Source organism: Furipterus horrens, unplaced genomic scaffold (assembly GCF_987537825.1).
Source record: "Furipterus horrens unplaced genomic scaffold, mFurHor1.1.pri manual_scaffold_2, whole genome shotgun sequence".
Classification (NCBI taxonomy): domain Eukaryota; kingdom Metazoa; phylum Chordata; class Mammalia; order Chiroptera; family Furipteridae; genus Furipterus; species Furipterus horrens.
In genome coordinates, this window is record NW_028327172.1 from 74,840,891 (window position 1) to 74,853,609 (window position 12,719).

General features: G+C 34.9%; 1 protein-coding gene across 2 annotated transcripts in view; it reads right to left on the bottom strand.

Moving 5' to 3' along the window:
* Positions 1-12,719, bottom strand: part of LOC150018845 (glutamate receptor 4) — a 430,718-nt gene that overhangs the window by 69,536 nt on the left and 348,463 nt on the right. For both annotated transcript variants that reach the window (XM_090265888.1, XM_090265887.1), the window contains exon 7: positions 5,882-6,040. In XM_090265888.1, coding sequence (XP_090122014.1) covers positions 5,882-6,040 — 159 coding nt within the window. The remainder of the gene's footprint in view (positions 1-5,881; positions 6,041-12,719) is intronic.

The window sequence follows — 12,719 nt, forward strand, 5'->3', positions numbered from 1 at the left end:
GAGCATCAGACGCCAATTAGGACAAAAAGTACATGATCTCTTTCGGGAATTCCATGTGGTCAATTCTACACAATTAACACATTCTAAACTTGAACTAACAGTAGTTTTGTACTGTGGAACATGGAATATCTCCATGATTTTCTCCTTGTAAACAAAAAATAATTTAAAATTTGAATTGTAGAAAGTAAACTTAGGCAATAGAACTATTAGGCATAGGAACCAGCACTCCATTTATCTATCTAAAATATAGATAAGCTAAAGAATATACATTCTAACAAAGAATCTTTCAATGGTAGAGAACCTAATTTAAAAAGCTTCATTAGAAAGATATGTGTGAGACATGTAAATTCAGAGCCTTGTTACATATTCTTCAAGGACAAGACAAAATTGCTTAAGGATAGGCAGAGGCCCTCATAACTGAGATGGGGTGGCTGAAGGAAATTAAGGTGTTAAAAGAAGGTGATAAACCAAAAATCAATATAAACTTCCTCACCTGCCTAGACCAACATATCTTTGACTAGAGAAAGCCTTCAAATCATCTTTTGGTAAGACAAGAAATTAAAAAACAAAAAGTAGATTAGAACTTACTAAAGACATAAAGGGCAAGAGAAAAAGACAATGCTGGATTTTTAGGATCAAAAGAAGGGAAAAAATGTTGCTTTTTTAAATAGGGAGAAAAAAGCTGAGAAGAGATAGCACCAAAGAGCAAATACACTTGCTGTTCTTTAAAAAAGTCCATCTATTCTTATGAAACAGGTGGACTACAAAAAAAGAACAGATATCATACAGAGAGAGAAGAGCACAGCAGACAGCAGATATTCAGCTGGAGGAGCAAAGGCTTTTGACAGGTCACTGAGCTGATAGATGGAAAGAAATAGTAAATAGCTTTACCTTTCCAAAGGGTTTCATTCTTTTCCACATGTCTTATTGTGCAAAAATTCAAGAAATCATATTTTTGGGCACAGACACTTCTAGATGACATCTAGAAAATTCTTATTAGATAAACACTTCATTTCTGGACAGGGTTAGACTAGGTCTAGGCCTAGAGTTATTTACTGCTTTAAGCAGTGGTTCAAAAGGTGACATGAGTTCTGCTTGCCAAGGTTTGTAGATAATAAGACAGTTTGGCAGACTCATTGGGCAGTAGCAAGAGTATGGGCTTTGAGGATCAAGAATTAGATGAATTCTCATTCTGCCACTCCTAGTTTTAATGGAAATGTGAAGCACATTTTTCAGCTATAGAACACAAAACAGAGCACCCCCCCAAAAAAACCCAAAGCAAACTTGTGATAGTTTTGGGAGCTTTATGAAAAAGGTGCTAGATACTGGACTACAAAGATGCATCATAGATGGTTACTGCCCAAAGGTATTTATGAAGTAAAACAATAAGTATTGGGTTGCCCAAATTGCTCATTCAGTTTTAAAGTAAAACTAAGACACATTTTTCATATCACCAGTAACTTTATTGAACAACGTATTCACTGTTTTGCTCCACTACCTTATGCCATTTTTCAGGCAACTACATAATTCCATCCTCCCAAAAATTCTTTATCTTTTTGAGCTAAGAACTGTTACAGGTGCCTTTTGCAGTTTTCCAGGGAGCTGGATTTTTTATTCCCAGTAAGACACTTTTGTAAAGACTGAAATAAATGGAAATCTAAAAGTGCAATGTCTGGTGAATACAGCAGATGAATCAGAACTTCCCAGGAAAGCTCTAACAGTTTTTGCCTGGTCATCAAAAAACCATTTGGTCTTGTGTTATCCTGATGGAAGATGATGTCTTTTCTGTTGACAAATTCTGAACACTTTTCATTGAGTACTGCTTGCTTTCAGTTGGTCTAATTGAGAGTGGTACTTGTTGAAATTGTTTGGATTTCTGGAAGGAGCTCATAATAGAGGACCCTCTTCCAATCCCAACATATACAAAGCATCGCCTTCTTTGGATGAAGACTGGCTGTTGGTGTGGTTGTTGGTGGTTCGTTTCCCTTGCGCCATGATCTCTTCCATTCCACATTATTGTAAATTATCCAATTTTCATCACCTGTCACAATTTGTTTTAAAAGCAGAACATTTTCATTACACTTAAGTAGGGTACTTCATGTGGAAACAAGTCAAGAAGGTTTTTCTCACTTAACTAATGTGGAACTCAAACATCAAAGCGATTAACATAACCAAGCTGGTGCAAATGCTTGATTTGGATATTTTGAGTATGTCAGCTATCTCCCACATGGTATAACATGAATTGTTCTCAGTTAATGTCTTGATTTGATCACTATCAACTTCAACTGGTCTACCTGACTGTGGAGCACTGTCCAGTGAGAAATCACCAGCACAAAACTTCGCAAACCTCTTTTGACACATTTGATCAGTCACAGCACCTTCTCCATCCACTGCACAAGTCCTTTGTTGGTGTTTCAGTTGCACTTGTTGAATATCTTCTTCCATCTTCAATATCAAAATGGCTATACAAAAATTCACCAGTTTTGATAAGTTTTTAAAAAATGCACATTGATATCACAGTCATCAAAATACAATCTAACAAAAACTTGTTTTGAATGAAGTTAAGGACAACTAAGCACTACTAGAGCCATCTTACAGAAAAAAAAAAACAAAAAACAAATGAATAAATGTTTTGGCCAGCAAAATAGACAAATAATTATGGAGAGTCCTTGGTGAGAAGTACACAATCAAATATGAAGCTGATTATAAAGAAGACAGGGATCATATTTACTGGAGACTAAGAAAAGGCTTCACAGAGAAAGTAAATTTGGGAGGGTGGAAATGAAGGTGGGAGACAGCTGAGGTGGAGCAAGAGCACAGGGACTAATAAAGAGTGAAAAAATTTAGGAAATTTAATTTTTTCTGGCTAGAAATAGAGCAGAGGGACATACAACTGGAAAGACTTGTGAGGCATATATTGTGGGAAACCTTTATTCCAGAAGATTTTTTTAAGGGCAGGGCATGACAAAATCAGAAATTGTGCTTTAAATCTTGGTCGAGTCACTAAAAAAAAGAAGAAGAAGAAGAAGAAGAAGAAGAAGAAGAAGAAGAAGAAGAAGAAGAAGAAGAAGAAGAAGAAGAAGAAGAAGAAGAAGAAGAAGAAGAAGAAGAAGAAGAAGAAGAAGAAGAAGAAGAAGAAGAAGAAGAAGAAGAAGAAGAAGAAGAAGAAGAAGAAGAAAAAGAAGAAGAAGAAGAAGAAGAAGAAGAAGAAGAAGAAGAAGAAGAAGAAGAAGAAGAAGAAGAAGAAGGAGAAGAAGAAGAAGAAGAAGAAGAAGAAGAAGAAGAAGAAGAAGGAGAAGGAGAAGGAGAAGAAGAAGAAGAAGAAGAAGAAGAAGAAGAAGAAGAAGAAGAAGAAGAAGAAGAAGAAGAAGAAGAAGAAGAAAGAAGAAGAAGAAGAAAAAGAAGAAATATAATTTACTTAAGAACATATAATTCTCATTATTCATAGATTTCATATTTGCAAATTCACATACTTGCTAAAATTTGTGATTCCCAAATCAATCATCACAACAAGTCACTTGCAGGTCTGTGTAGTGTGGTGAAAACTTGAGTCCCCCAGTGCACATGTTCCCAGCTGCAGGCAGGCAAGGTGACGCTCTGCCTTCCTGTTTCAGTTCCTATATGGTAAACAAGTGTCCTTGTGTGATTTGTTTAGTGCCAGGTTTCTCACAGTCTTGAACTTTTTGTTGATGATTTCACTGCTTAAAATAGCTCAGAAGTGTAGTGCTGAAGTTCTGTCTAGTGTTCCTCAGTGCAAGAAGGCAGTGGAGTGCTTTATGGACGAATACATGTTAGGTAAGCTTTGTTCAGGCTTGAGTGTAGTGCTGTTGGTCATGCAATGGATGCTAATGAGTCAACAATATGTTAAATAAGGCATTAAAAAAGTACCATGTGTTATATGTTAATCAGCTGACAAAAATGTTGTGACCAGAAGGCTTGGAGGAACCTGATCTTGTATTTCCCATAGGAACAATGATTCAGTATTCACTCATTTAAGGCTTTATAGAACTTAACTACCATGAGTAATGAGAATTGCCTGTGTATACAAGGGTTGGCAAAAAGTAGGTTTACAGTTGTGAGTACACAAAACAGTTTTTTCTTGTATTATTTATCAATTATTGTACTTTTCATAGGAATGATAATAAATCTACTTTTGCCCATCCCTGCATTTATTAAATGGCTACTGAGTGCCTAGCATCCTGTTAAGAGCTATAAAAGATAAGAAAATTATATATATTTATATCAACATATAAAATGTTCCCCAAGCTGTGGTATAGATAAATCTACTTACAAGTTAGCAAGCAGGAGACATTGGGATGGACTAAAAGCAAGGAAGGACTAATGACACCAACCTGTCCAGGTGGGGGACACAGTGGACACTATATATTATCACTGAAAGGAAACATAGTCACAAAGAGCTGCAAAACTCTGCCACGAAGTATGAAGCTCATTCTAGTTACTTGAATGAGCTTGAACAGACGATCTCCAGAAGAAATATGGACATAAATAACTGTCTGACAATACAAGGTGTGAGGAAGGAGGAAATGAGATTGTTTCATGAGGAAGAGAGTCTCTGCATAGACTGATGATAGAATGAAGGGAGTATGCTGTATAGCAAATCATTTAGATTAAAAATGTATTCAAAAGAAAGTTTTACATTCTTCCCTTTGTGTATTTTCATGACATAATTGGGCTTTTGGCATGATTTTTCTCTGAATCTACTGGAAGGGAATAGAGAGACTAAAAGACTTCTCAAGTTTCTTTTAATTCTGAAGATGATTTGCATCTAGAAAAAATGTTTGGCTTTTTTATATTTTCATACATGTTATCTAAGCATGAGAAGTGGTTTAATAGAGTGGACAATGCACTTGCCTGAGTTGGAAAGCCCATGATTTGATCCCAGGAATTCTACAGAGCTGGTCCTAGACTCAGGGATAGCAATTTAATAAATTGCATTTATTAATCTATAAAACCAAAGGGTTGGATTATAGTGCTTGACACATAGTGGGTACTTAATAAATGCTTTGTTTTGAAATTTCATTCTATAGAGTAGGGAAGATACAACTAGCCAAATTCTTATATTACAGAGGGGAAATTGTGTAGCTAATAGAGAAGGAAAAACTGAGACTCTCTACCATTACATTATAGTTTTCTGGGCTCAAATTTCTGAATTACCTTTGAAAATATTTTGCTAGGATACACTGTCAGTGAGGGATTAGTAAAAGTTGTTAAAAATGATGAATGGCATTATGTAGGAGCTCAAACCACTAAGGTGGAGTTTAAGAAACATTCTGCCATTGTTTACATGATTTCCAAGGAAGTCATCTATCTTTTCAGGTGAGAAAAAAGGTGCTTATGATCAGAAATTTACCAGCTTCTTTTGCAGATACCAAATAACATACTTCTACAATGTCTGTTGAAAGAAGTTAAACAACCTGGCCTTTTACTGTTCATCTGAAAGATAAACTTTTGAGAAGCTTGCACATTTTACATTTTACCAGTTTTCTAATTTATATAGTCATTTAAATCACTTTGAAAATATAGCCTTCTTTTCCTGGGTGGTATAGTTACTAATGTTCAAATTTGAAACCTTTAGTTAACAAAGAAATTTTTAACAGCATACAATAACTTCTATGTAAATTTATATGTAAAGTAAAAATAGTACTAATAGTAAATTGCTTGAGGTAATATCTACCAATTCTACTCTTAAATATAAATATTTAGAAATTATTAAGAGCTAGTGCAATACAGTGATAGTGACAAAATGTTTCTGCCCGTCACACTACATGTGACAAAGTATTACTAGAAAAACCGCATCATGAACTTTCTACGTTAAATTCTAAAAATACTAAACATACATAAGATAAAGGCAAACAAATACCTTTGGAGGAGTCTCAGATCCTGGATACTCTCTCTGATCAAGTTTCTTCCAGCGATCCATTAATTTGGTTACCATAGGTGTATTAAAGTCTACCAACTGAAATCCGGTAACATTGGCTCCACCATGTATAAATCTCTCAAGAGAAATATCTTTGAATCCCTATAAAAGACAATATAGCAGTTTGTTAAGTTTAGTTCATTATTATACATTTTAGCTCTTCAATGGTAATATAAATAATATGTATATATAACTAGATTTCTAATAAAGTGATGATTGGAAACAGGTGGAAGGTCCAATTATGTCAATTTAGCTATTAAATTCTGTCATTCAAAATCTAATACATGAGAAAAGGACATAAGTGTTTTTCAGTTCAGTTTAACTTAATTTAACAAGTATTTCTTAAATTCCCCTGGATGCTTTTTATGAAACACGAGGATAGATAAAGGAGATGAATATGAGACCATCAAGTCTCCTGTTGAGAACAGAATGGCCCTCTGGGACAGAGACATAAAAATGTGTCTCATGTGGAAGTAGTATGAAAGTGTCATGGTACTATGAGTCAAGGGATTCAGTTTAGTGACGAAGTGGTTTAGAAGCGGATAGAGCTGATCATTTGAGCAAGAGAGGGTAAAAGCTGTGATAATTTTATCACTACAAAATGTATAGTCCTGGGAAATGGCAGTGGAAGAGAAGAGAGCAAGATAGGCCATTCCTGGACTTGAGTGTGGTAGGAAAAATGCTGGTGTCCACCAGGTGGAGTGAAGATGCTTTTGGTCCAGAGTACGTTAACTGAATCTCAATAATGCTGAAAAGATATTTTCTATCTTTCTATCTATCTACCTACCTATCTATTATAATTTATCTAATTTGTTTTTTACCTGGTCCCTTTTTTATCCCTTGAGAATTTAAGTATTTGAGTATTATGGATTTACAAAAATACATACTCAGTACAAAGTATGAAACATAAAAATTATAAGAAGAGGGCAAAAAAAGCATATTAGGGAAGTGAATTAATAAAACCAAAGGTACTAGCTGAGAGAAAAGTAAACCACACACACAGGAAAATGGCTTTTTACATCTGCACCTGAATTTGCATTCTTTTTGTTTTCTCTTAGATTTAGTAAAGTTTCTTTTGAAAATGTGAATTTGATATGGTTGTGTTGTGGGAACAAAGAGAAAGTGTTTTATCTTTTTTCTTCTTTTTTGTGAAAGCAAAATAAGCAGCAGGGACCTTGCAGTTATATCAGTAATCAGTGCAGGAATGAGAGAGAAGAGGAACACCTGGTGTTGCCTCGCCTCTGACTGTGTCTCAGGTATGTTTTTGGGAACTTCTGTTTTGTTTGTTTGTTTTATTTTGTTTTTACTAACAAAGAAGACTGCCTTACTAACCAATGCGTTCACATTGCTGTTTGGCTACCTAAAAGGAAATAGGCCAGCAGCTCAGATAATTTGCTATGGAAAGCCCCAAAAGTGTGTATTAATAGCTAATATTGATGCTGGGCTTCTTATGTATCAGGCACTTTCCTAAGCACATTACCAAATTATCTAGTTTTAGCCCTCATAACAAAGCTATGAGATAGATCCTATTATAAACCTTACCATGAAATAAGGAAACTGAGGCTCAGTGGCTTACAGAAAAACTATTTAAGTCCAACCAGCAAATATATATTAGAGCCAAGATGACTCTTAAGTTTGCCTTTTTAATTCCATGCTTCTGTGTATTCTCATACAAATACGTGTGTTTTTAACTTTGGTATTTTCATAATGTCTCTAGGAGATGCAGGGTCATAACACAGTGGAATACAGCCCTGGCTCTACGGCCCACCTCAGCCACTTTCCCACACAGACAATGACAATGGTAACGCTCAAGTAGCTAGCACATCTGGTTTAAATTCAGTAACTAATAGCTATTATTAACTTATTCAACAAATATTTATTTCATGTCTGTTGTGTGCCAGCTGCTTTGAGAGCTCATCAATAGCATTCTCATTTCACTGGGAAAGAAACTAGGCACCAGAAAGCAAATCTATGTTTTTGAAATGGGGGAAAACACTGTCCATCAGTCTTTAGCTAGTAAAATGTCACTTGAATATTTGTTTGCTTCTCTGAGAATATAGGGCAAATCCACAGGCAAGCAAATGATTTCAGTTTTTTAAAAGCCACAGTGATTCAGCTATTGCATTAGTTGCTAATTGATTACATTTAAATTTTTTTTCTGCAGTGGCTAAAATAGAAACCCTGCCAAACTTCCTTTCATAGCCTTATCCCACAGCTGCAAGACACACAGGCAAAACTGCAGCCTTCAGAAAACTCATCTGATGTAAAATCTGATAAACAATAATCCACATTTTTCTGATTCCATCCTACTGCTATGATGAAGGTAAAGGAAAAAATATTCTGACATTTGATGATAAACTTCTTCCAGTTATGATCTAAATGAAAGGTGGCTAGCTCACTTAATTTTAGCTATGGCTGTTTGAGTACAGATAATATTTTTCATTTTTCATATTTTAAAATAATTTTATGTAGAAAATTTATAGTGTCTAGACTAGTGATTTTCAACCCAGGTGCCACAAGAATTTTTAAAACATGCAATATCTGACTGTTTAGTCAAAAGCCACTGACCTCTTTTCCCTTAAACTGTCAAATAAAAAAATGACAACAGCCAATACAACAATAACCACCCAGTGTGAATGAATCAAAATTACACCTTTTTTTTTTTTCAGATCAGCAGAAAGTATAATATGTCTTTTGGTGTGCCACAGAATTTTAGTCAATAGTTATGTGTGCCATGAAATGAAAAGAGTTGCAAATCGCTCATCTACACTGTGAAGCAGTTTTCTTGTAAATAGTTACTTCAGTGGTCATTTAGATTTTGGTTTTTACCCAGGGAATATTGTGGAACTGAAAGTTCTGGGTAACATTGTAGTAAAATTATAATTCTACATTGAGGAGGCTAAGTAGCTAAGTAAACAATGCCTCTTAGGGTAGCAGCAGAGAGGACAGGGAAGAGGCTTCCTACTTGCTGAAATGGGTTGTTCAACAAAGCTTTCATGTCACAGTGGTTAGTGACCTCCTACGGAAAGATTATCTTTCAACTTGATTTTCCTTTTAATTTCCATTTCCATGTATCCTCTGAGGGAAAAGGAGGAAAAGAAAATTAATGAATTATAGGCTTTCAGATAATCTGATGACTATTGATATAAACCTATACAGTAGTCCCTCTCTATATCGCAGTTCACTTATTGCAGCCTCACTGTATCATGGGATTTTAAAAAATATTATATTTAATTATTTATTGCGGATTTTTTGCTATATCACGGGATTTTGCGGTACTGTATACGTATGTTGTTAAAGTTACACAGGTTTAAGAGTGTAGAATATGTTTAAGAACATAAGTAGTGTTTATAATAAAGTGTGGAAAAGGTTAATAAAGGAGTGGGAAAGGTTAATAAGGGACTGGGAATGGTTTATAAGTGTGTGGGAAGGGTTTCTAAAGCCTTAAAGAATATATAAATACTAAAATAAATGTAATGTTCCTACTTTGTGGATTTTCACCTATCACGGGGGTAGGGTGGGGATGTCTAGAACGTAATACTGGTGATAAGTGAGGGAATACTGTATAGGTCCATCATATCATAGGTATTTAATAAACATTCATCCTTTAAATTTTATCTAATTCAAAAAACATTTGTGCTGTTTTTTCATTTCTGGTTCACTGGTTATCTAATTCAAGTTGAGTTAGAGGGATTCATGTTTAAATTCACGCTTAAAATTTAGGTTGTTAAGAAATTATTGATGATCAAAGTAGATACCTGGTGGAGTTGGATATGCTCAATGTTGAAAAATTGAAAATATAAGGAACACAAAGAAAAAAGTAAAGCAATGTCTTTAAGTTAATGAACTCTTAACTAGGGTCACTGGGAACTGAGCTCTAGTCCCCATTTGGCATTAACCAGATGCCTAAATGCGAACGAGGTACTTTATTCTCTGCATCTTAATTCTCTTACCTTAGAAATGAAGCATAATTGGTGGTTGCATGTGTGTGTGTTGTGGTGAGAGATAGGTAAGGAATAGATTTAGTTAATCTTTAATGATACACCCTAAACATTCTATAATTTTATACTGGCTGTTTTCCTAGATGTAAACTGAATATATTTTAAAAACTTAAAAATCTAAATAAGGACAGGATTTTAACAATTTGCCTTCCCTGTGGAACAACTGTCAACAGTTCCTCCTTGCTATTTATTGGTGGCTATGTTTAAATTACCTGACTGCGGGAGGAGTGGTGAAGAAAGATCTAAAGAAAATACAGACGACGCTTGTAAGGCCAGATCCCCCTTGAGGGTGGTATAGGAAATGGTTAAATGAACGGTCACTTTGTAACTATGTAAGTTATTTACTAATTTATGATCTGTTTATTTATTTAACTTAATTGATTCTTTGCTATCAGACAGAGTTTCAATCTTGCTTTTGAGACTCAGTATCTGTGTGATCTTGAATAAATTACAATCTGTAGAATAAACAACTATTTTGAGGATTAATTAGAACAATTACAGAAACAAAGTAAACACAGTAATGTAAGCTAGATGCTAGATTATAAGCAGCCATTCAACAGATAATGAGTAAGAATAAGGACCCTTCTTATAAGGTCAACAAAGACATTGTTCTTGACTTAGCTTGCAGTGTATTGATGTCTTATTTGCAGCCAGAACACAGAATGTTGGGCAATGCCTGGTATAGAGGTGATGTAACGTTACACAATGGAATACTACTCAGCCATAAAAAAGAAGAAAAAGTTTCTCCTTTGCAACAGTATGGATAAACCTGAAGAAAATTATGCTAAGGAAATAAGCCAGTCAGAGAAAGACAAATACCATAGGATTTCACTCATATGTGGAATCCAATGGAAAAAAAAAACCTGATCTAATAAGTAAAATAGAGACAGACTCATAGAGAGCAGATGACAGCTAGTGGGAGAGGGGAGCTTACAAGGTGGAGGAATTGAGCAAAAAGGAAAAAGGACTCACGGTGATTGCAGGGGGGAGAAGGGTATAAGGGGACTAAATGGTAATGGAAAAAATACAATAAAGATTAAATTAAAAAATAAATAGAATAGTGATTTCATGAATAAAAAAGAATGAATGCATTCTATACTATTGTTGTGCAAGGTGATATATGAACCCAGTAATGGTCTTAGCAGATCGTGCATATGAGAACCGTTTCCTAGAAGAAGGTTAATTAGGGTAAGTGTCTCCTGGTGGAGTCAACACATAAACTAAAGCTGGGAAGATCAAAGCAGCATTATCAGTGCCTGGGAATTAATTTGGTTTCTGGAAGGGGCACTTGAGGGGTGGAGCGGGAAAGAGGCTCTGAAGTTAAGCAAGGCTAAGTCTCACAGGGCTTTGTTCATTAAGGTAAATAGTGTAAATACTTTATCCTGATGGATTTTAGTAGCAGACACTTAGATTTAGAATGCTTACTCTAATAGGAGATGATAACCATTGTGGCAATGGCAGTATGTCACTTTGAGAGAATGGAAAGAAGTTCTGTGGAAGGGTGAGATGACAAGTATTAGCAGGTAGGGTTGGAAAGACCATAGGTCTTTTCCTTTCATGAAGGGCCTGAATACTTTTACTGTATTTGCAGCTTGGAGCCAATGAAATAGTTTAAATAGGGAAATTATCTCATTGTTATTTGTGTTTGAAAAATAGCAGGGAGCAAAGTGAACAGAGAACTGGAAAAGAGAAAGTCTAGTGGCAAAGCACAGAAGAACTTTTCTTTAAATCTCTGAAAAGCAGACTACGGTGAGCCAAGAGATAGATAAATAAAGTTTTCCTGACTTTACATTTCTTGGAAATTTCTAGAATGAACTTTAACCTATTGAGATACCATGTGCTTTCTCCAGTACCTCTAGATGATGAGAATGTCTAAATAAAACATACATGCACCCACACAGAAACCACAAACAGGATATAGAAAAGAGTTCAGCAATATTTCATTTCTTATAAATTTTGCTCATTCTTAAAATGCAACTGTTAATGATAGTGGCAGTGATAATATCAGAAAAAATTTCAAGAATCAGGGATGAGGCATGTCCATGCACTTAGACATTGGGCATAGTCATGCTATTTAGAGGGCATGATCCTTTTAATGGATTGTTGACTTCAGTTTGCTAATGTTCGGTTGAGGATTTTTGCATCTCTGTACATCAGGGTATCAGCCTGTAATTTATTTTTTTGTATTGTCCTTGTCTGACTTTGGTATCAGGGTAACACTGGCTTTATAAGATGAGTTTGGAGGCATTCCTCCTTTTTTATTTATTGGAGTAATTTGAAAACAATTGGTCTTAACTATTTTCTAAATATTTGGTAGAATTTACCCATGAAGCCATCTAGTCCTGGGCATTTTGTTGGGAATATTTTAATTACTGATTCAAACTCCTTACTTGTTATTGGCCTGTTCAGATGTTCATTTTCATCATGATTCTTGCATGGTAGATTGTATGTTTCTAGGAATTTATTCATTTATTCTAGGTTTTCTAATTTGTTGGTGTATGATTGTACATAGTAGTTTCTTAAGGTCCTTACTATTTGTATAGTATCCGTTGTAATGTATCTTCTTCTCTTTCTAATTTTGTCTTCGCTTTTTTTCTTAGTCTAGCTAAAGGTTTGTCAATATTGTTTATCTTTTTAAAAAGCAGATCTTAGTTTTATTGATAATTTCTATTGTCTTTTTAGTCTCTATTTTGTTTATTTTCACTCTGATCTTTATTTCCTTCCTTCTACCATTGGGCTTAGTTTTTTTTTTGTTTTTTTGTTTTAGTTCTTTGAGGTGT